Source organism: Thermobia domestica, chromosome 3, assembly GCF_964235325.1.
Source record: "Thermobia domestica chromosome 3, izTheDome1.hap1.1, whole genome shotgun sequence".
Lineage (NCBI taxonomy): Eukaryota > Metazoa > Arthropoda > Insecta > Zygentoma > Lepismatidae > Thermobia > Thermobia domestica.
In genome coordinates, this window is record NC_137456.1 from 61356824 (window position 1) to 61383164 (window position 26341).

General features: G+C 34.6%; 2 protein-coding genes across 4 annotated transcripts in view; both read left to right on the forward strand.

Moving 5' to 3' along the window:
• Positions 1-26341, forward strand: part of LOC145680429 (juvenile hormone epoxide hydrolase 1-like) — a 54425-nt gene that overhangs the window by 7719 nt on the left and 20365 nt on the right. For all 3 annotated transcript variants that reach the window (XM_081750950.1, XM_081750949.1, XM_081750952.1), the window contains exon 2: positions 9059-9518. In XM_081750950.1, the coding sequence (XP_081607076.1) occupies positions 9069-9518 (450 nt within the window). In that variant the 5' untranslated portion in view covers positions 9059-9068. The remainder of the gene's footprint in view (positions 1-9058; positions 9519-26341) is intronic.
• On the forward strand, positions 1193-2053 carry LOC145681804 (uncharacterized). Its single transcript, XM_081753414.1, has one exon. The coding sequence runs from the start codon at positions 1193-1195 to the stop codon at positions 2051-2053; it is 861 nt and encodes a 286-aa protein (XP_081609540.1).

Consider the following 26341-nt stretch of genomic DNA (forward strand, 5'->3'; position numbering starts at 1 on the left):
ACGTGAGTCAAAATTTGATATATTTTGCTGCAAAATGACACCAACACCATGTCTGTAAGATAAATGAATAAATCAATATGAGTTTTCAAAGCTGTAAAATCCTTTTTGGTACACCCTGTATGATGAAAAAAGTTTATGATAGTGTTCTTAACCCTTAATTATATACAACCCACCGTGTTGTGTTGATTATTTGGTTGCCGCAAAATTTAGGACAAGAGATGCTGTGTATTGTTGAAGCGAGAAGTCCTCCCTCTCACAAATGTCAGATCCCAAACTGTAGGACTAAGTCTCTACTCTGCGACAAAATATACACAAAATGTTCTATAAAAATCTGAGTATGTTTAATAAATATTCAGGAAAATATGTTATATAAAATTGAGGAAAATGCTCTTCCTCATTATTGGCCCGTTACAACTGAAAGCAATTAAGACATTGAGAATTCTCAAAATTAAAAAGACAGTATTCGACAAACTATATTTTCTTTTTTACGAAAATTATTATAGAATTTTCATTTAAATCTTCGGGGGGAGGGGGCGTAACTGAGCCCTGATAATTATTTGATTGACTTCAATACAACGATGGGGATTATGAATCAATAAACATATACATTGTATTTGTGTTAAAATCTAATAATATTTGGGAAATTTATCATCGAACATACTTTTCTAAACCATACATTTCATTCTCGTTCTCGATCGATTTTAAATCCAAGGATTGTCAATGGTTGTGAACAGTGGCGGCCTCTGAGGCAGTGACGCCGTGACATGTCACTGCCTTGAGAGGTAGAAGATTCAGAATATTAAAAGAAAGCGAGTTAAATATCATAACTGCTTCTGAATTTCTTCCTTTTTTTCTGCCCGCTGCCGTATCTATTTAGTCGCAAGACCTAGCGCGAAAGACCTGGCGGTGGCAACTCTGCTTCGGTGACTGTCACCAGGCCCTTGCTTCTGAATGCTGCTTGGCATAGTGGTATCACCATATACGCGCCCTATCAGCTGTGTACGAGAAAGGCTTTCCATTGCTTCTAGCTCGTGACAACGAAAGCTTGTCACGCAGAGTCCGAAAGCAGCCGATATTTCACGATCTCATATGCACTGCTTGGGGGTTGCCGCGGGTTTCTCACACCAGGTGGAATTTTCAGTCTCGTGGAGTAAATACAGCTTACGAGTATCGGAAAGATCTAATTGATGTTATGTTAGCAATAGAAAACTGTGAAGATATAACATTACAAACCACCTTAACTCAAGCTTCCGCGTACAAGCTATTATTAAATGAAGAAAATTTCGTATTTTGGTTGACTTTTTTCCACAAGATTATACCACACGTAGAAACTATTTTCAGCCAACTACAGAAGAAATGTACTGATCCTGTCAAGATTCGAGAACATCTGCATAATTTTCAACTTGGTATGCAGTCAGTCAGAGAACAATTTGACAACATTATTCAGGAAGTAGAAACTGAATTAGAAACTGCAAGAGACGGACAATGTGCAAAAATATGGCGAAGTGAGGCGTTCTATAACGACAAAAAAAGACAAGCATTAGAAGTTTGTGATGCAATCCTAGTGGAGATCAAATCTAGATTTCACTTCACTGAGCACCTTGTAGCTACGAGATTATTTGCTGTAGAAGAATTTGACAATTACAAAAAGGAGTTCCTCAATAATTATCTCAGTGAGATGGTTAAAAAATATCCCTTCTTGGAGGAAAAGAAATTAAAAAGCGAACTGAGAACGGTGTCTGGCGCGGTGTCATTCTTAATGTTCATTATAGACGATGAATTGTGGGACATGTTTCAAGAAACAGTTAAACTCTTAAAGTTATTGATAACTATGCCAATGTCAACAGCAGAAGCAGAGAGATGTTTCTCGATGTTGAACAGAATAAAAACTTTCCTAAGAAATACCATGAAAGAGGAAAGATTAACTGCGTTAGGCATGTTGTTATGTGAAAAGACATTCGATAATGAGATAGATAATTTTAACAAAAAAATTATCGACGTCTTTTCCAGCAAGAAAAATCGTCGCATGGAGTTTCAGTATCGTGCATCTTAACTAGTCAACCAAACGTGTTCAGTTGAAAGTTCGAAGAGAATAAACAGTGCAAGTGAAGTGTTTCTTTTTAAACAGTGTACTCGTGTTTTATTCAATATCAGTGTGTATGTGTCTTTTTTATCAACAAGATAAATAACAAACTTAGTTAAATAAGAGCATCTCAAGATTTATTCCCCAAATTTGATTTCTGAATAACTGACTGGCATGAAGAAGAATAGAACTTCAGTGAAAGGAGCAAGAGAACCAGTAAGCACAATCGATTATAATTAAATTGAAATTCTATATATGTTCTAATAATAATAATAATAATAATAATAATAATAATAATAATAATAATAATAATAATAATAATAATAATAATAATAATAATAATATAGTTCTGTCACTACCTAATAAATTGTCACCAGCCGCCACTGGTTGTGAAGCGTCAAAAAATATACATCATACAGTATTCCCTAAATTTATTATCAAAGAGATCATTGACCTGTAGGAAGGGAAGATGTATTCGTTACATATTACAGGGTTAAATTCATCGCTTATTCTTGACTGGTTTTAATCCCACCCAAGTACTGTTGGGATTACGGAAAAAGAGTGAAAGGAAATGTACGTTACACTCACCGTAAAAACACTTTCAATACAGATCTTGATGAGGAAATATATCAAGTGTGTGTTTATAAAGTGTGCTTCGCGTGTCAAAAAGCGTTCATTCTCCCAAAACATTATCTAGTATGAGATGTTAAAACATTTCGTATCGGCGAACATTTCAAGAATGTGCGAAATGTACATGCATTTTGCACATTTTATACATACATCTGGGACATACTTGGACAACACAATATCTACAAGGGGTGAATATGTATAATCTAGATGTGTTCAAAGAGTGTCGGTAATGTGTACAATGTCCTACTGTGTCTTAAAGTAGTTTCTGTTTTTTTTTTTTTTTTTTTTTTTTTTTTTTTTTTTTTTTTTTTTTTTTGCAGTGTTGAGTTAATTTTGAGTTTAGCATCTCTTTCAGCAGCGATGCTATATTGGACGGGACATACTGATTAACGTGGAATCCGAACCACATGAGCTCCCGCGGAAATCGAACCGGGGTCTCCCGGGCCAAAGGCGCGCACGCTAAACGCTTTTTCTACGAAGGAATTCACATACGATACGTTGTGTCAAAACCGAATGAGCTCTGGCAAATTTATCGTAGAACTCTGAAAGAAATCTGGATAGGAGAGAGCTAGAAGGGTATAACAATCCTTCTAATCTTCCAGCTTCATCAACTTCATGCATATTTGCCCAACATTTCGAGAGCAAAACAAGTTTGAATCTCCTAATGCTTTCCCGTACATACTGCTGTGGAACTGTTCGACCAATCTGTTATCTGCCTGCACCTTTTCAGAATATGGGGAGATAGTCCACAACAACGAGTTAAACGGCAGACTGTAGAAATTCCTAAAGCTATTCTGGCTAGTCGGTGCGCTCTTGCCTATTTTAATCAGAAAGCTAACTGCCGAGAATGTTCAACGTTCCGCATTCTTTGTGCTTGTGCTGGATATCTGATTAAATCTTCCAAACGCAGAAATTGGAAAGATTATGTAAAGTCTCTGAGTTGCTGAACTCTTCGACTACTGATGGACATTGGATTCTCTTAATTAATGGCTATAGCATGGTGAAGTTCTGTAGACTGACTCCACAGAGATTACCTACATTTTGGGCCAACATTTTTATTCTATCTCTAACTCTGCATACCATTATCACGAGTTTGATCGTGTCATATCCTAACTGAGTGGAACTCGTTAAGTTTCCAATTGTGAAAAAAAGATGTCCTTTATTGATTTTAGCAGAGTTGCGTAAATTTCACTAAGTTTAAATTCCATATGTGATGGTCCATAGGAACTAAAGGCGTGGACACCATGACATTTTATAACCTTCTATATAAGGTTCAGGTCTATCACCGTACTAACTGAAGTTGATCTGTAGTTCAGTTGAATCTTTTTTTTTTTTTTTTACTGTGATACCCAACCCGAAACTTGATGATCCAGGACAGAAACCGAACCCGTGTGAACTCCATAATAATTTGCATGCTTATCTAGCTGGTCAAACTCTACCACCGAATGAGATCAGCTGATGGTTTCTCTTTCAAAAAATTAACTCCAAATTTGATATTCTGTAACTCGGCAATCAAAGCCTACAACGATAATGTATATTTTGTATGTACTTCTAAATATTGTTTTTATTTACGGTCAAAAGTGATATTTAAATGGCACAAGCTGTTAAGAAGAAGAAAAAAGATATAAAGAAATAATTTTAAATATTTTGTATTATATAAATATTTTTCTTGTTTTTCGTTGCTATGACAACCTGTTCATTTAGTTGATATGGTAACTAGAAAAAGATAGAACGAAGAACCAAACTGTTAGAATTGGATGTATATTATCTTAATGTGACAAATACGGTATAGGCCTATGATGATATATATATATATATATATATATCCAAAAAGGTCCATAACTGTGTTGTGTGATTTATTGTAATCTCGTGAACTTTATAAATATCCAATATATACTGAGAATCATTGATTGTAAAAGAAGAATTAACGTTACATATTTAGATGGTGCCGAAACCCGGGAGACCTTGAGATTAGTCAGAAGTTTTAGTAAACTATCTCAACATCATGGATTACATTTTGTTACGTATAAAAGAAAATATATGGAAGAACTAAAATGAATACCAGTACAGGAGTTGAAGATGTCAATATTCCAGCAACTGAGACTTCAACGGATCTGATTGATCTTTTACGGCAGCTAGGACAGCAGATGTATTCCATGACACAAATGGATACCAAATTGCAACAAGTAACACAAAATTTGGATTCCACATTAGAACAAGTAACACAAAAATTGGATACCAGATTGGAGGAAGTAACACAACAAATAGGACAGCAGGTGGATTCCAAATTGGATTCCATATTGGAACAAGTAACACAAAATTTGGATTCCAGATTGGAGCAAGTGACACAACAAATAGGAGAGCAGATGGATTCCAGATTGGAACAAGTAAAACTACAAATAGGAGAGCAGATGGATTTCAAATTGGAGCAAGTAACGCAGCAGATAAATACCAAATTGAAAATAACCGACAATAGGATAGAGCAAATTATCCATAGTTTTGCAGTGGTAAGTAGTAGCGTTGATGTAGTAGAAATGCAAGTCAATGAACATACAAACCTATAACGAAATACTTTGGATAGGTTAATAATTACCTGTACCTTGGGCAGAAAGTGCTCATACATGTGCACTATACTTAATAGAATGTTAATTTAATAATAACAAAAGAAGAATGTTTTTAAGATATGTAAAATTATTATTATGGGATAGTTGTTGCTATGTAAATGTTTATGGATACCTAGTCAGCAAGTTTGTGTGCTTGACAGTTTGAAGGAAAATATATTATAAAGTATATCAGCTAATAAACCATTTTAGCAACGTTCATCGACGTTATCATTCTAATAGAAAAGGTGAGAATAATGGTATATACTTATTAAAGATAATTTTTACATGCAAACAAATACTACCACTTAAGATTTATATATCTTACTAAGCCGAACCAGGTTGACGACTACCCTTGGTGAGTCGTTATAAACCAAATTCGGAGATTGCAAGAAGAGGTACAGACCATCAAAGAGAAAATCAGTACAACAAAGTGTAATCCTGATCCTGCTCTCAACGTAGTGTATGAGGAACATAGGAGAACTGAATCAAGACTTATGAAGAAGACAGCAACTCATCAGAACGCTATTCTAAAAGATAGGGTACCATCTCTAATATCGAAAACGAAGAAAGAAGACCACGTCGAAGGAACCATACACATGTAAAACCTAGACATCTAAGGTACTTTTGTACTAATAATCGCGTGAAATTTAATGAAATAAAATCCTTAACTAAATTCAGCGGTAGATCTGAGAACATCCCAGCTTTACCTTTTTAGAAAAATTTGAAGAATGTGAACTAATTGGTATAGATAAGGCTAATTTCCCCAAAATATTGCCACATATTTTGTTACCACCTTGTTCGGTATTGTATAAAGCGATCAGAGGTAGTCTGCGTAATTATTCAGATTTTAAAAATGCGCTGTTAACAAATTTTGAAAACGATTTTATGTTAGCAGACCGAGATGCTCAAATTCGAAATCAACGTTTTGGTCCTAAAGTGGACAAAAGTCTTACAGATTTTGTAATTTCAGCATATAATTACTTGAAACAGATCAATCCATATCAGCAGGAATCACGCATTATTGCATCAATAAGAATATTATTACCGTTTAGGCTACAGCAAGTATTGATCTCTTCACAGTGTATTAATTTTAATTATTTAATAATGATAGTTCAAAATTATGAGAGTCAGTCTAGGTTACAAGATAATAATAACAGAAATCAAGCGAATCATATTCCTGTTCGAGAGAAGATTGTTATCATAATACGAGAGGTAATGTTAGATTTTCTCGTAATGACAATACGACCGAACCTAATTTTAGAAGAAACAGAAATAATAGTCGTACAGCTTTTACGAATAATGTAAACAATCGATCTAATTTCCACGTACTCCCAGATTTAGTAGTAATTACATAGGTGGCAGAAATTTTCAGAATAGGAACCAAAGAACTGGCAAAGTAAATAACATACAGGACTTACTTAAGGTTGTGCCATTGAATGCAACTTAATCGAACAATTTGGTAATGTCACTTAACCTAAACGTGGTTGACGTGGAATGGTTTAAAGCCACGTTAGTAATTTATTAGTAAGTATATAAGAACAATGTTTTAAACTTATATGATAATGCTTCAAATCCTTTAAATCATAATAATCACCTTTTTCATTCGAAGGACAATTATATTAATGTCGAGTTTTCAGATTAATTCTTAATGTAATAATTTCCTTATTGTGTAATTATTTTGTATGATATCGATTAGTCTTTGTTTTGCTTTACTTTGAAAATTATGATTTTATTGTAATTTTTACTTCGTTCACATTCTATGCAACCACATCTATACATTAATACAAAATATTATCTATCAAATTTATGCTAATTATGCCCGAATAAATAAAACATGTTGTATTTTAAGACATCAACTTTATTGTTAACAAGTATAAATGGTAATGAATTAAAGAATATATTTAGGACCTAAATAATCAACAAACGTACCAAATTTTGATTATGTCTTTCTCATCAATAATTTTATAAAATTAAAATAAAATTGATTATTGGACAAATATAAGAATGATATTAAGATAAGATGAAAATAATATATTATTTTATGAATTGTAATTTTTATATATAAAGGTTATTCAAAGAGTAAGGTAACCAGATATATGAAATGTTTAACGGTCAAGAATTCTTTCTTCAATTGGAATCAATTTAAGAAGTCCTATAGTTCAGGAGCCATACATAGAACGATAATGTATGTTTTATATCTACTTCTAAATATTGTTTCTATTTACGGGCAAAAGTGATATTTAAATGGTACAAGCTGTTAAGAAGAAGAAAAAGATATGAAGAAATAATTTTAAATATTTTGTATTATATCGATATTTTTCTTGTTTTTCCTTGCTATGACAACCTGTTCATTTAGTTGATATGGTAACTAGAAAAAGATAGAACGAAGAACCAAATTGTTAGAATTGGATGTATATTATCTTAATGTGACAAATACGAAATATGTTGAAAAATATATATATCCAAAAAGGTTCATAACTGTGATGTGCGATTTATTGTAATCTCGTGAACTTTATAAATATTCAATATATATTGGGAATCAGGGATTGTAACGGAAGAAATAACGTTACAAACCCTGCACACCATAAAGATAATTTAGGTACTAAGCTTGTCAAGATCTACTACCATGTTACCTTTGATGCAGTTCGAATGAGTTTAGTAGAATTCATTCATACAATATCTGTCCTCCTTGAGTTTTCTGCGAAAAAATGAAGGATGAGAAGTTGCGGAGGGTAGATAACTATAAAACGCAAAATTTACCTTGCTGATATGATACCGTAGATTCATAAAATCAATATAAACTCGTGTGGGTGTATAAAGTGAGGTAACTACAAACAGTAGGTTTTGATATAAACTAACTTTAAAGTGTTTATCTCTGTATGGTTGCATAGTTATCGCGAGATTCAAAGTTAGATTCCTTAGAAACCAATGACAATAAGAGATATTGCTCTATACATACCGGTGAGGAATAATATGGGCTTTCTCTGTAGCTAGATAACTCAATTTTCACAATTTTGAAGATACCTCTCTACACACATATATCGAGAATCATAATACCGATTATACGAATTATAACTATCGTAAACTGAAACGAAAATTTTGCTTTGCATTGCGTTGACGTAAACCGATATGGAATGAATAGCTCCAGGATTTTTTCTTATACTTTATCACTTCGCTTCAGAAATAAACTTACTGAATTATCCACATTCAATATATACATCGCTAGATAAGATATTGAGAATAAACATAACAAAACAGAATGATTCTGTATATCAAGTGGAATCAAGAAAAAATGTCACAATTTATATATTCAAAAAAACTATTAGTCCAAACACAAGGAATGGAAAGAAATTTAAAAATTCATTACTTCAGAGCTAATGCATTTACAGCGTGTTTATAGTGTTAACCAGTTAATATGATGAGACATAGGTGGCGTCAGAGTGGGTGCAGTATGTGCAGCTACACCCACATTAACTTTGATTTTCAGATTTCCTACCTATCTATTTTGTATATTGTTTCCTATGATTGGACAGTGTTTTTCTAGTTTTTTTTTTTTAAAGTAAAACTTAGGGATTATTTTTGAGATTTTAAGGCTCAATAGTGCAGAGCGTTCTGCCAACAATGTTACAATATGTTGTTTCTTCCCAGCCTGCACCCACATTACCAAATTCCGGCCCCGCTTATGTGATCAGATACTATGATGTAATATAAAGTATATCACTTACAGTGCATTTTATTTTAGGTAATAGTTTATGGAACAAATAACCTATATTAAAGCAGTAAGAGATGACAGAAGAAGAAGACTAGGAGAACGAGGACAAGTACCCATAGGTTTGCCAAAACAACAGGGAATGCTTAACTTAGCTGAAAGAAGAGGAACAGAAGAGTTTTTATCAGGAGGAGAAGAAGAGGAGGAAGAAGAAGAAGAAACTCATTACCCATCAGAACGAGAAATAGCTGATTCGTCATTTGAACAAGAAGCTCATTCATCATCAAAACAAGAAATATCTGATTCGTCATTTAAACAAGAGACTCATTCACCATCAGAACGAGAAATACCTAGTTCGTCATTTAAACAAGAGGCATCAGAAACATCTAGTTCTTCATTTGAACGGGAGGAAACTCACACACTATTAGAACATAGGATGCCGTCGGAAGAAGATGTATCCGAATCTCCAATAGAACTGGAGACTTCAGAAGAGGTAACTCCGGTATTAGACCTATATATTAATAAATACTTAAATTATTTAGCAAAATACTTATAAAAATGTTTCACAAGGAATGCCATACTTTAAGAAATAATACAAGCGATCATTGATTAAAAGCTGTGAAATAGGAGCAGAAACATTGAAAAAGCTAATAGGAAGAAAAATAGATCCAATTCATTGCGTTGAATGTGATTTTCTTTAGCATGTGTTAGATTAACAACATGTTCGGGAATTTCATCTTTCTGTCACCTCAAAAGCCACCATGCAGTCATACTTCTTTTCATTCCGCTAAGCATGTTTTTTTTTTTTTTTTTTTTTTATCATTTTGCCACACAGTTGACATTATGGCACATACTAATTGTGTATATAATTCTATAATCTATATTTATCTCTAAACAAAACGTAGTTTAAACTTTTGATATCAAATCATATGTATCATTTATTGAGAAATTTTGAGGAAAGGTTCTGTAAAGAATATGACTAGATCCAGTGGCGGTGGTTGGACATTAAAAGTGGGGGGGCAAGACATGATCTTAACAATTGTATATCAATGTTAGATTTTCTGGTTGTTTCTAACAATGTTTGATGAAAGGTTGCATAACTAATATGATACTATCTTTTCTTCACTTAAAATGACGTATATCGTATTTCTATTTTATTAAGTAAATTCGTAAGAGCAATACATGTAGGTACCTAGCCCTTTATACTCTTAAACAACGAAAGCGTAAGAAGAGATTTGAGTTCTTACTCATGAACATCTTAAAATTCTGTCTGGAAAATTGTGTAATCAGATTATTTAATACATTTGCAAAACAAATAAATAGAAGGGATAATATTAATCATAGTAATGAATAATGACGCTTGTTTTGCAGCAGTTATATTCAAACCAGTGGCGTAGGGAAGGGGGGGGCGGAGGGGCCGCCCCCCCCCCAAAGAGGTCCGACAATGTACTTTGGTACTTTGATGTTTGTAATTTTTTATATATTTTTATGTTTATAAATTTTTTTGTTTGTAATTTTTCTATATGTACCTATAACAGCACTTGGGCCCCCCCAAACACACATCCTGGCTACGCTACTGATTCAAACTGGGAATTAATGAACAACTTATACTTTTAATTCCACACATGCCATTAAATTAATGTTTTTACTCTTAGAAAATGAAATACAGTAAGTACTGCAAGCATATGTTATGACATTTAAGGAAATATGCAATTGCAATATTAATTGCTTTGAATTACAATTAAAACGCAATTCCTGTAGCTTTCGTAACTCCACGGGAAGACAAATATCCAATACGTACTCACGCAACGGCAAATATCATATGGCTGCATTTTTTTCCTATGAAACAGTAATACATACAAAACCTTTACCAGGGTGTCCACATTCTGGAAAATAAGTGAAAGTCAAGGAAAAGTCAGGGAAGTAAAAATGTATCAGGTGAAGTCAGGAAAATGGCAGATTGGTTTGGGAAAGTCAGGAAAAAATCGATTTAAGTCCATTGTTCAATTACTCAATTTATGAAATAGGGTTGATTTATTTACTGTTACTGGATGCAAAATGTAGTGTTCTCAATGATGATGTTGAGGGAGGCAGTGTTCTCTGATATAGTTGTTGGAACTAATTTTCTGAAAAAAAAAAAAAAAACATATCTAACTGCATCTTGGCATATTCGCTCAAAAGAGTAGACGCTGTTCTAGAAGAACTGCATGGTGTCACAAGGATATCTGCACAAGTGGCTGAGAACGCGAAGTAATATCTCCAGCTCACAGTGAAAACTCAAACTGAAGAATTTAAGGAACACTCAAATGAATTCATAGCCAATGACAGAGATAGTATTGGACTTGATGAGTTTTTTACTTAGTCTTAGGAAATGGGAAGAACTTCGTTGGTTTATGGTCAGTTATGAAATTGTGTTTTATCTTCTTTCACGGAAACGTATTTTTTGAAAGTGGTTTCACAATAAATAAAATGCTCATTGTTGACAATTTACAAGAATAATCTCTGGTGGTTCAACAGATTATATATGATTCTGTGATGAGAATATGTGGATCATCAGGATTAATAATTACAAGAGGTATGATAAATTCAGTGAGAAGTTTAATGAGACAATATCAGGTGTATTTTGAAAAGAAAAGAGAAATAAATGCTGGGGACGAGAAGAGGAGAGAGAAACGGAAGATTCAGCAACAACTAAAGGAGATTGAGGAAGAAGAGAAAAAAATTAAACTGCGGAGGCAACAAGAAGGATATTCAGATCAATGAGAAGAAAACTATGCGAGAAAGGATGAAAACAAATTTCTAAATGTGTTGCATTTAACAACTGCACCAGCAAAAGTATGTGTTACATAATGTGTGTGTGTGTGTGTGTTTTAATAATCAGTAAAATCATGTATGAACTGTTTATTACTATAGGCAATATTATAATACTGTTTAATTGGTATTATAATGTGTAAGCATATAATGTGTATTTTTTTCATATCTTAAGTACTCTGTATACTGCACACTTTCGTTTGTAATTTTACATTTTGTGTAATATGTAGGCCTAATCAATACCGGCCTAATGCATATGTTCGTAAATTTACATTCCTTTGGAAAGAAAATTGAAAAAAGAAAGAAACAGAAGCGGAAGAAAACAAGGCCAACTATGGCGAGTGTGGAGGCTGGGGTTTCTTTCTTTTTTCTGTATTTTTAAGTTATTCAGGGGTCAGGGAAATCTGGAACTTTCGTCATTCAAAGTCAGAGATCTTTTCTCCAAATTGTGTGGACATCCTGTTTACATTTCCAAATAAAATTATATAAATTTGGGCGTCACTTCAAAAAAGTAGGGGGGCAACTGCCCCCTCTTGCCCCCCTAATTGCCGCCCATGACTAGATCAGTGGCGTAGCCAGAGAGATCACCTGGCTCAAGCCCATTAGTGCAGTGATATTCAAACCGGACTCTGATTACATGCAATATGTTCCGTGTGTTATCCCAATACTATGTTAGTTTTATAATTTATTACAAAATATAAGTATTATATTGTCATGTACTTACTCGTCAGAAGCTCTATATTTAACTCTTCATACGAATTCATCAAACTAATTATATGGGCTATTCTTAATCTTTTTGAGTTCTTTCTCAGTAGCATGTGCGTCAATTCTGCTAGTGCGAATAGAAAACATTTAACATGTGGAATACAGTCGGTGAACTCAACTCACAAGCTCCCAGCACGCAAAACTGTAAAACAGAGATTCTGTGCCAAGTCGAGCTTGTCCCTGGTGAATGTCGCAATACACAGGAAGAACATGGCACAAATATGTCTTTTGGATGCGTTAGCCAAGGGTTACCTCATCGAGTGCTTTGAACAAATCGGGACACAGACAGCAGTAGCACGAGCCATCAATGAGTCACAAAGTGTCATGCTCAGGTTTTGGAAATAATTTTTCTACATAGGAGACCACAGTCTTAGGTCTGGTTGCATCATCCACGTATGACAACTCCACAACAGAACCGATATCTGACCGTAACTGCGCGTCGGAACCGAGCTATACCGTAGTATAACTATCAGTGGACCTCAGGGGTGATAGTAACGCACCAAACTGCGTACCGGAGACTGAATGTCAATGTTCTATACGCCCATGATCAGCAACATATGTTTTACTGTGATTCCATTGACTCCAGCGCACAATGGGCCCATTTACAATGATGTCCAGAATATCGGCAGTGGAATTGCTATGAATGAAACTATGTACTATTCAAGGATGAATCCAGATACAATTTCCAGACCAATTCCTACTGCACATTACTCTGACGCGAACCTGGTTTCATCCCATGAACATTGCGGAAAGGGAACGGTATGATGGTATGGTGTACTGGTCTGGAGCGATCGTCGTTCAGACCTGAGCATCTTCAATGCGGGATATATCACTGCCCAGAAGTACAAGGACGAGGATCTGCATGCCAATATGCGACTTTTTAGGGGTGCAGTTGGCCCATGGTTATTGCTCATGGATAATGATGAAAATTCCCATTTCCATCGTGCCAACCTGGTGGATGACTACCTAGCGATGGAAGACATCCAAAGCATCGAGCGGCCAGTGAGATCTTCAGATTTAAACGCGATTAAATATGCTTGGGACGCACTATGGAGAGTGATGGAGCGTGACAGCATTCTTCCAGAACACATGGAAGTACATGACAATATAATGCTGTCACAGGAGGCCCTACACTTCTTTCGCGAGCATAGGCGCAAATCTGTCTTCAACATTGGGGGGGGGACGGGTAAGACCTTTCCCATATTATATATATATATATATATATATATATATATATATATATATATATATATAAGCGATGCTCAACATATTTATGAAGTTGAAAAACAATGCTGTGGAGGATCATGGTAACAGAATTGTCTTCAGTGGCGTATTTAGGGGCTGTCGGGCTCAAGTTCCCCGAAATAAGTTTGTTTATTTTTCGCATTCCACGTACAACAATAATCCTTCTTACAATTTCTAAGAATGTCATTGACTTTCCATTTTCTTATGTTCTTTGTTCAGAAATAATACTGTATTCGTCAAATTTCATTCCATATAAGAACTACGTCCGTTTGTTCTTTCTTTCGTCCTTTCTACTTTTCTGTTTGTATTTCTTGATGTTACTTTCTGTCTCTTCGCCAGTCATACTTTATCGACCATTGTCAGTTGTGATTCAAGTCGGCCGTCATCAGTAACACCAAAACTAAGAAGAGGTGATAAGCGAAACGTGTTCCACACTAACTTGCGCGGATATCAACATGACGAGACTTTAGTTATAACAAAGGAGAAATTATATCGTTTAGTTATTTTTAAAATAAGGAAATGTTTGAATTAAAGAAAATCAAAACGGGAGAATAATTAGGCTGGGAAATTAGGTAGGCAAAGACGATGCTTGCTTTTTCTTGTATGAGTAGGATAAAGTGTTAGATTCATTCCTAAATTTTTGTATCATATCATATATAGGATTTATCGGTCTGCAATTCTTGCCATTATAACTTCAATTTATGCATAAATTAAAATATATTTTATTCTCAAACTCAGGTGGGCAATTGCCCACTTCCTTCCTTGTATTGGGCATAGACCCTCGAAACAAATTCCTAAATACGCCATTGGTTGTCTTCAACATTGGGAGGTGGGCAGATTTGTGGCTTATTCTAGGGAAGAGAGTTGAATCTCATATTACGGTAGATGAATCTGATTTATTAGATGAACCTGTTGTAGAGAATATATCAGGCGATGTAGATGAAGTAGTAGTGCATATCAGTATTACAAATCACTGCCGTGAACACATTCTGATATCTGAAAACATGCATATTTATAATTGGTATGTTTCTAATTAATCATCCACATAGATACACGTTTAAATTGTTTTATAATAATATGAATAATGACTTCCCCAAAACTATCAAGATAGAATATCAATGATGTATGACGCAACAATACTCTTATTTAAGCAAAATTATGATAATCTCAATAGCATTACATAAATCGTTATAGAAATCTGTCATATACTCTCTAGTTAACAGAAACCTTAAAATTATGGAGAAAAATATTCCAGCAATTGAATTCTTTTCTTTGCTTACGAAACATCCTCTCTCAAAAGAAAAATTGGGACACGCGGAAATACGTAGGAACAAACCATGGCTCGACCAGGAATGCGTTAAACTAGCAGAGAAGAGAAAATAGGCAAAATTACGTTGGCTACAAAATTCGAATGAAATAACTACACAAAATTTCGTAGACATCAGGCGGGAAACTTCCAAAACTTTTAGAACAAAGAAACGCGATTTTTTGAAAGCTAAAATTAAGGAACTTGAAGATAATAGTAAAATAAAAACATTCTGGACATGTATAAAGATCAACGAATTTAAGAAACGCTATCAACCTCGTTCTTATATATTAAAGAAAGCTGACGGAACAGTTCTCACTGATACAGATAAGATTTTAAATAGATGGAAAGATTTCTTTGACGATTTGCTTAACACGCAGCCAAAAACTAATGTGCGTGGAGAAAAGGAGATACACACCGCAGAACCGTATATTCCAGAACCCAACCAAATAGAAGTAGAAATCGCTATAAAGAAATTAAAGAAACACAAATCTCCGGGTGTAGACGAAATTTCGACTGAGTTAATTTTAGCTGAAGGCGAAAAATTGTGGAACAAGATACGCAAACTCATCCTCTTTATCTGGAACAAGGAAGAATTGCCGCAAGAGCGGAAAGAATCAATCATTGTTTCAATCCACAAGAAAGGCGACAAAACTGACTGTAATAATTATCGAGGCATCTCTCTTCTGTCAACATGCTATAAAATCCTTTCAAACATTCTATTAGCAAGATTGACTTCATAGGCAGATGAAATTATTTGGGATCATTTGTGCGGATTTAGACGAAATCGATCAACTATCGATAAGATATTTACCATTGCCAAATACTCGAAAAGAAGTGGGAATACAATACCCCGGTACATCAACTATTTATTGATTTTAGAAAGGCTTACTACTCAGTTAGGAGAGAAACATTATACAACGTCCTTACAGAATTTGGAATACCGAACAAGCTAATTAGATTAATGACGGCATGTTTAAATGAATCCCAAAGTAAAGTCCGGGTAGGAAATATTTTGTCCACGAGCTTTCACGTCGAGAATGGCCTGAAACAAGGAGATGCGTTGTCGCCAATATTATTCAACTTTGTCCTGGAATACGCTATAAGGAAAATCAAAGATAGTAACCAGGGCCTAGAGTTGAACGGTGTTCACCAGGTTATGGCGTACGCTAATGAAGTAAATTTAATAAGAGATGATAGGAGAACAATAGAAAGAAATGCAGAGGTCTTATTAAATGCTTGCAGGGACATGGGTTTAGAAGTAAGTGCAGAGAAAACTAAACACATGGAAGTGCGTCGGGACCGTAATACGGCAAATTATGGATGCGTTAAAATTTTAAATAATACTTTTGATAAAGTGGATAGTTTCAAATATCTAGGATCAATATTAACAAACGAAAATTATATTAACGAAGAAATTAAATGTTGACTAAAAACAGGGAATTCGTGATATTATTCAGTTCAAAATCTCTTGTCGTCGCGAATTCTGTCCAGGAATTTGAAGCTTAAAATATATTAAACGATAATCATGCTGTTGTTCTGTATGGTTTCGAAACATGGTCGCTTACTCTGAGGGAGGAACATAGACTGAAAGTATTTGAGAACAAGCTCCTGAGACGAATATTGGGACCCAAGAGGAACGGGAATGGGGAATGGCTGAAACTTCACGACGAGGAACTACATAATTTATACGGATTACCAAACATTGTTAGGGTCATCAAGTCTAGGAGGCTTAGGTGGGCGGGTCATGTAGCTCGGATGGAAGAAAGTAGAAACGCTTTCAAAGTCTTGACTGGAAGACCAATCGGAAAACGACCATTAGGAAGACCAAGGCGTAGATGGGAGAACAATATTAAGATGGATCTCGCAGAGATAGGAATACGAAGTAGAAACTGGATCCAGTTGGCTACGGATAAAAGTCAGTGGAGAGCTTTTGTGAACGCGGCGTTGAACATCCGGGTTCCATAGGCCATAGAGTTAGTTTACGAAGCATGAGTAGATGCCTAGGGTGATACTACAAATAGATAAAATGCGCATTTACTGAAAAGATGGGTTCTAATGACATTGGATACTGTATATACTCTTCGTATGTTAAGGCCTAGGCGAGATAAGATTTCACATCAGGTTACGTCACACACAGTCGCACACCATCATTTTCATTAAAAGTGGAAAAGCCAAGAGAAACCAATTTCATCTTACTTTCCTTTGTGTCAGTCGGACACAAATCATCACACTTCTATGCAAAAAGCAGTTCTCAAATCGAATTATTGGGAGAGCCTCCAGTTCCAATGTTGGGGGTGGGGGGACATGTCTGCCCATTTCTCCGGAATTTATGCCCGTACCTACAGCTGAGACAACTTTCCAGCATGAGGAGAGGGCCATATCCTCCTCTGGCATTTATTGCAATTTGTGTCCAAGTAGTGGAAGTGGAATTAATACATATTGATGAGACTACTAAACGCACTACAGCACGAAATTCAGTTTGAAATACTACAGAATACGATTCTTTTTTTTAAAAAAAATGGAAAAGCCAAGAGAAATCAATTCCATCTTACATTCCTTTGTGGCAGTAGGACACAAATAATCACACTTATCCCGAAAAGCACTTTTCACTTCAGATTATTGGGGGGAACAGTCCCCCTCAGGTCCAAGATTGGGGGACATGTCTCCCTCGTCCCCCCGGGATTTGCGCCAGTGTTCGCGAGGAGTGGAATAAGATGCTCCAAGAGCTCCCCAACAACGTAATCTTCAGCATAGAACACCTATGTCAGACATGGGTGACCACATCCCGAATTAACCTGTTTCCGATGCCGGCAGTTCATCTCACAGTAATTTTGTGTTATGTGAGTTCTGGCCCATTTTCTTAGGTTTACGGTGTGTGATCTCTTGCTATCATAGTTCTATCATATGCATGTGTTGCCTGTTCTATGTGGTATATATGTGGTGTGATGATATGGTAATACGATGGTTCCCTTTGGTGCGATTTATTTTCTTCTTCGTTTTCTATGTTCTGGAATAATCACTATGCTTAAGTTTAGAATATCAGTGTATAGATATTCTACACTGTATATATATATATATATATATATATATATATATATATATATATATATATATATATATACATGAAGAATACAGTATTTAGAATATGTATGTGTACAGTGTAAACATATATATATATATGTTTACACTGTACACATACACTGCACTGAATAGTGCATATATATATATATATATATATATATATATATATACACTATTCAGTGTTTATGTATTTAATAAAAAAACATATTTCTTGTTTGTTTGGATTTTGACGTTCTTTCTGAACACTGAAGTCATGTGAGACGCGGATCTATGCTTGAATGTCAAATCTAAACCATTTGGATCTCAACGGAAACTCAGTTCACACCGCTGGACAAGACTTCTCAATCATACCCACTGATTAGGATTTAAATCTGACAAATGAAAGATGAATTTACTCCTGCTTTTAAATCATTTCTACCTCAATAGTTTTTGAAAGAAAGGAAACTCTCGAATTGGATACAATTGATTTCTCAAACATTCCCGCTTTATGAAATTAAAATCAATGAAGAACAAAGCTATAAAATTACCCCTGATTAAAAGGGTTTCATGATAACAGTAGTAGGCCCCCGCGTTGGCCCGAATGACTCATCCTCACTCTCTTTTATGACCGGGGTGAAAGGTCAATGACCTGGCCCGGGGTCAATGACCTAGTGGTACCTAGGACCACCCCCTCTAAATTTTGGCAGGGGTACCTTGGCCCACCCCCTAAATTTTGGCAGGGGTACATAGGACCACCCCCCTTAAATTTCGGAAATTGCCAAATCTAAAAATTGGGTGTGGTAGCCTAGGACCACAGTATGTACCTCTATTAGTATTGGGTGTCTATGTCGTTCCCTTTTATGGGTAAAAAATTGCCAAAAATTCAAATTTCGGGGGTTTTTGACCTAATTTATCCCCTTTGATGAGGTGTTATTACCTTATATAGTTATATGGGCGTATACAGGGGTACATTACCTTTCATAACATATGGGTATATTAATGCACCCCTTGAAAAATTTGGGAGGGGTACCTTGGCCCACCCCTTAAATTTTGGAAATTGCCCAATTTCAACATTGGGTATTATAGTATAGGACCCTAATATGTATTATGATAAATTTGGGTGGTCCACCTCATTCCCTTCTAGGGGTACAAAATTGCCAAAACTATAAACGTAAGCAATACGTTATACCACGTGTTTGGTTTTCGGCCTCATTTATCTCCTTGGATGAGGTCCTATTACCTTATATAGTTATATGGGCGTATACAGGGGTCCATTCCCTTTCATAAGACATGGGTATATTAATGCACCCCTTTAAATTTTTGGGAGGGGTACCTTGGCCCACCCCTTAAATTTTGGAAATTGCCCAATTTCAACACTGGGTATTATAGTATAGGACCCTAATATGTATTAGGTTAAATTTGGGCGGTCCACCTCATTCCCTTTTAGGGGTACAAAATTGCTAAAATATAAACGTAAGCAATACGTTATACCACGTGTTTGGTTTTTGGTCGATTTTATCCCCTTTGATGAGGTGTTATTATCCTATATAGTTATATGGTCATGTATAGGGGTCCATTACCTTTCATAAGATATGGGTATATTTGTGCACTCCTTTAAAAATTTGGGAGGGGTACTTTGGCCCACCCCTTAAATTTTGGAAATTGCCCAATTTAAACATTTGGTATTATAGTACCGGATCCTAACATGTATTATGATAAATTTGGGTGGTCCACCTCGTTCCCTTCTAGGGGTACAAAATTGCCAAAATATAAACGTAAGCAATACGTTATACCACGTGTTTGGTTTTTGGTCGATTTTATCCCCTTTGATGAGGTGTTATTATCCTATATAGTTATATGGTCATGTATAGGGGTCCATTACCTTTCATAAGATATGGGTATATTTGTGCACTCCTTTAAAAATTTGGGAGGGGTACTTTGGCCCACCCCTTAAATTTTGGAAATTGCCCAATTTAAACATTTGGTATTATAGTACCGGATCCTAACATGTATTATGATAAATTTGGGTGGTCCACCTCGTTCCCTTCTAGGGGTACAAAATTGTCAAAATATAAACGTAAGCAATACGTTGTACCACGTGTTTGGTCTTTTGGCCCAATTTATCCTCTTGGATGAGGTCCTATTACCTTATATGGTTATATGGTTATGTATAGGGGTCTATTCCCTATCATAAGACATAGGTACATTTGTGCACTCCTTTAAAAATTTGGGAGGGATACTTTGGCCCACCCCTTAAATTTTAGAAATTGCTCATTTTATATATTTGGTATTATAGTACTGGACCCTAATATGTATTATGATAAATTTGGGTGGTCCACCTCGTTCCCTTCTAGGGGTACAAAATTGCCAAAATATAAACGTAAGCAATACGTAGTACCACGTGTTTGGTTTTTTTGTCGATTTTATTTCCTTTGATGAGGTGTTATTATCCTATATAGTTATATGGTCATATATAGGAGTCCATTACCTTTCATAAGATATGGGTATGTTTGTACACTCCTTTAAAAATTTGGGAGGGGTACTTTGGCCCACCCCTTAAATTTTGGAAATTGCCCAATTTAAACATTTGGTATTATAGTACTGGACCCTAACATGTATTATGATAAATTTGGGTGGTCCACCTCGTTCCCTTTTAGGGGTACAAAATTGCCAAAATATAAACGTAAGCATTACGTTGTACCACGTGTTTGGTTTTTGACCTAATTTATTCCTTTGGATGAGGTCCTATTATCTTATATGGTAATGTATAGGTGTTCATTCCCTATCATAAGACATAGGTACATTGATGCACCCCGGGAGGGGATTCGGTATCATAGTACATGACTCAACATGTATTATGATAAATTTGGGTGGTCCACATCGTTCTCTTTTAGGGGTACAAAATTGCTAAAATATAAACATAAGCAATATGTTGTACCATGTGTTTGGTTTTTGGCCCAATTTCTCCCCTTTGAGGAGGTTCTATTACCTTATATGGTTATATGGTCATGTATATAGGTTCATTTCCTATCATAAGATATGGGTACATTGATGCATCCTTTAAAAATTTGGGAGGGGTATCTTGGCTCATCCACTCGGTTTTAGAAATTGTTTAATATAAGCATTTGGTATCATAGTACAAGTCTCCAATATGTACCACTATAAATTTGGATGGTCCACATCGTTCCCTTTTCATAGGTAAAGAACTACCAAAAATCAAATTTCGGAGGTTATTGACCTCTATTTATCATGTTATATGGATATGTACAGAGGTTTATTACCTTTATATGTTTATGTTCCCTTTTAAATTTGGGAATTATCAAATAACAAAATTCGGTAAACGTTTTCTAAGCCCCATTGTAGATGTTGATGTTCCTCTTATGGCCAAATATTCAAAATTTAAATGTTATTGACCGGCTTTATTATTGAATAAGTACAGGATTTATTACTTTTTTCATAAGACACAGGTGTATTTGTGTACCAATCTTAAATTTTGGAAGGGGTACATTTCTTATTGTCGTATCAATAATTGGTAATTGGATAGTATCTCATTCATTGGGTAAATCATTATGATCACGTGATCGGTTATTGACCTATGATGGGATTAGGAGTCCAGGACATTGGTACATTGAAACTTTGTAGGATAATTTGATAATGCGTCATTGGTTTTGATTATTCCCGCCAAATATAAACGTAAGCAAGACGTTGTACCACGTGATTGTCCTTGATGAGGTAGTGTACAGGGATTCATTTCCTTTGTTGTGGTACTTCTTAAGTTTGAGTACACACACACACTTCTAGAAAACAGTTGGTTCTACTCAGGTAAACAATTGACGGACATTATTGACCTTATTGAACATATAATGATATGATTAACTCTAAGACTTAGGTATATCAAGAGAAGTATTCTTTAAATTTGGGAATGGTGATAAACAGAATTTTAACATAAGGTGTGAAATTTGAAACAATACATTGAACTTTAGTCACAGCTCATAGTCTAAGATCATTGGTGGTGATTGATTTGAAATCTGATAGCTAACCTTATTGAATCTTATGACTCATAGACGAAAGGCAATACATGCTACAACACTGACAAAGTTATTGTTAATGCAATTTGATTGGATGATCACTATCTTTCCTGCAATCTGATTGGTTGATCACTATCTTTCGTGCAATCTGATAGGTTGATGAGTTTTAAATCTTTTTCTGCATTCAGTTTTGTTTTAACATTTAAAAAATTTGAAACTTTGGTTTGACATTTTTTCGTTTCCAAATTTTTTGTTTCGAAATTTTTGTTTGAAAATTTTGTTTCAAAATTTTGTTTGAAACTTTTCGTTTGAAATTTTTGTTTGAAAAATTTTTGTTCGAAAATTTTGTTTAAAATTTTTTGTTTGAAATTTTTCGTTTCCAATTTTTTTGTTTGAAATTTTTTGTTTCAAAATTTTGTTTGAAATTTTTTCGCTTCAAAATTTTGTTTGAATTTTTTTCGTTTGAAATTTTTTGTTTGAATTTTTTTTCGTTTCAAAATTTTGTTTCAAAGATTTTTGTTTGAAATTTTTGTTTCAAAGTTTGAGTTGACATTTTTAAAAGTTTGTGCACTTATTAGTAAAGAACTGGAACTGTTTAGAACAAAAACCTTTGACAACATTGTGGTGCAATAGTACACGTCAGAACCTGGGGTTGTACTTGAAAAAACACAATTCATTGAAATGGATCATTTTATTACACTCCACATACATCCATACCAGATAGTGGTTCTGGATATTGTCGATACAATGTATTTTGAACTTCTTGCACTAGTTTGTCTTTAGCATATAATTTTAATTCCAATTGAAGTCTTTTAAGGTCTAATGCAATATCAATTGGTGGAAACTAAATGTCCATTTGATCACAAATAAACTGTTTATCAATACAGTTATGCACCCAAGAACGATGTTGACAACCATCACAATATCTAGATACATGTTGTACAATATGCATAACACATTTTTCAAAATAGTACTTTTTCAGGAATATACTTGTTTTGTTGCACACTTCCACTGCATGTTTCGCGCACTGAAATACGCTGATGAATTTGTTCCATTCAGTTTGTGTTAGATACACCATGTTGTGAGGGACATGAAATGTACTCTTCTTACGTAACAGCACCATCTTCTCTTCGAGGACTGTACGCAGCACCACTTCATGATTTGAGCCTAATGATTTGACTATGGTCACATTTAGCTCATCATGAAAATAATCATTCATTTGGTCGATTCGTGAACATAATATTTGCCATTCTTCACAGGTCAGTTGTACACCAAATTGTTCTGCTTTGCCCAATCGAATCACAGGTTCAAATGTTCTAGCACTGATACCAATCATCACATGTTTTGTTTGAAATATATTTATTGGATAATAGCTTGCGAAGATGAATTCTTTATCGTTAGAAGTACACATCTTTCCTCCTGAAAAGCACTTGCTCAAATGATTTCGTGGGATGACACTGTATTTGCTGGTTTATAGTTATTGCTGACGTCATTGGTAAGGAATGTGCTGACGTTTGAATTCATGATTTCATCACAGTTGCTGACGTCATGCCGACCAACCAAATTCATACAACTACAGCTGACGTCATTGGAAAGAAATGTGCTGACGTTTGAATTCATGATTTGCTGACGAATCTGGCTGTGTACTAAATTCAAGTTGATGACTTCGACCCAAGAATCCTTTGTAACATAAAGATACAGATCCAGTATTTAAGAAACGCAGCAGTTCTTCTTGTTTTGATGCTTCCATGGGTAAATATCTTGCTGGTAAAATTATATTCTTATCATTTTCAAGCTTCACTACGATTCTTAATCCAAACTTTGTAGGGATCATTTGGCTAGCTAAGATTCTATAAGGTACATTCTGTTGTAAATCAGTAATCTTGGTAAATGATTTCATCACATCACGCGTGTTTAGAAACTGCAGACAAGTAGCCATGATGACGTTATCATGAATACTAACTCGAACGATACTTATATATGATGCAAAACTGACGACGTTGCATTATCATGTTCTGACGTGCACCACAATGTTGCCAGAGGTTTTAGTTCTAAACAGTTCCAGTTCTTTACTAATGAGTGCACAAACTTTTAAAATGTCAAACAAAAATTTCAAAAAAAAATTTCAAACAAAAATTTTCAAAAAAAAAATTTGAAACAAAATTTTCCAAACAAAACTGTTCAAACAAAAATTTTTTAAACAGAAAAAATTTTGGAAACGGAAAATTTCAAACGAAAAAATTTTAAACAAAAAAAAATTTTGAAACAAAAATTTACAAACAAAAAATTTTAAACAAAATTTTCGAACAAAAATTTTTCAAACAAAAATTTCAAACGAAAAGTTTCAAACAAAATTTTGAAACAAAATTTTCAAACAAAAAATTTCGAAACAAAAAATTTTAAACAAAAAATTTGGAAACGAAAAAATGTCAAACCAAAGTTTCAAATTTTTTAAATGTTAAAACAAAACTGAATGCAGAAAAAGATTTAAAACTCATCAACCTATCAGATTGCACGAAAGATAGTGATCAACCAATCAGATTGCAGGAAAGATAGTGATCATCCAATCAAATTGCATTAACAATAACTTTGTCAGTGTTGTAGCATGTATTGCCTTTCGTCTATGAGTCATAAGATTCAATAAGGTTAGCTATCAGATTTCAAATCAATCACCACCAATGATCTTAGACTATGAGCTGTGACTAAAGTTCAATGTATTGTTTCAAATTTCACACCTTATGTTAAAATTCTGTTTATCACCATTCCCAAATTTAAAGAATACTTCTCTTGATATACCTAAGTCTTAGAGTTAATCATATCATTATATGTTCAATAAGGTCAATAATGTCCGTCAATTGTTTACCTGAGTAGAACCAACTGTTTTCTAGAAGTGTGTGTGTGTACTCAAACTTAAGAAGTACCACAACAAAGGAAATGAATCCCTGTACACTACCTCATCAAGGACAATCACGTGGTACAACGTCTTGCTTACGTTTATATTTGGCGGGAATAATCAAAACCAATGACGCATTATCAAATTATCCTACAAAGTTTCAATGTACCAATGTCCTGGACTCCTAATCCCATCATAGGTCAATAACCGATCACGTGATCATAATGATTTACCCAATGAATGAGATACTATCCAATTACCAATTATTGATACGACAATAAGAAATGTACCCCTTCCAAAATTTAAGATTGGTACACAAATACACCTGTGTCTTATGAAAAAAGTAATAAATCCTGTACTTATTCAATAATAAAGCCGGTCAATAACATTTAAATTTTGAATATTTGGCCATAAGAGGAACATCAACATCTACAATGGGGCTTAGAAAACGTTTACCGAATTTTGTTATTTGATAATTCCCAAATTTAAAAGGGAACATAAACATATAAAGGTAATAAACCTCTGTACATATCCATATAACATGATAAATAGAGGTCAATAACCTCCGAAATTTGATTTTTGGTAGTTCTTTACCTATGAAAAGGGAACGATGTGGACCATCCAAATTTATAGTGGTACATATTGGAGACTTGTACTATGATACCAAATGCTTATATTAAACAATTTCTAAAACCGAGTGGATGAGCCAAGATACCCCTCCCAAATTTTTAAAGGATGCATCAATGTACCCATATCTTATGATAGGAAATGAACCTATATACATGACCATATAACCATATAAGGTAATAGAACCTCCTCAAAGGGGAGAAATTGGGCCAAAAACCAAACACATGGTACAACATATTGCTTATGTTTATATTTTAGCAATTTTGTACCCCTAAAAGAGAACGATGTGGACCACCCAAATTTATCATAATACATGTTGAGTCATGTACTATGATACCGAATCCCCTCCCGGGGTGCATCAATGTACCTATGTCTTATGATAGGGAATGAACACCTATACATTACCATATAAGATAATAGGACCTCATCCAAAGGAATAAATTAGGTCAAAAACCAAACACGTGGTACAACGTAATGCTTACGTTTATATTTTGGCAATTTTGTACCCCTAAAAGGGAACGAGGTGGACCACCCAAATTTATCATAATACATGTTAGGGTCCAGTACTATAATACCAA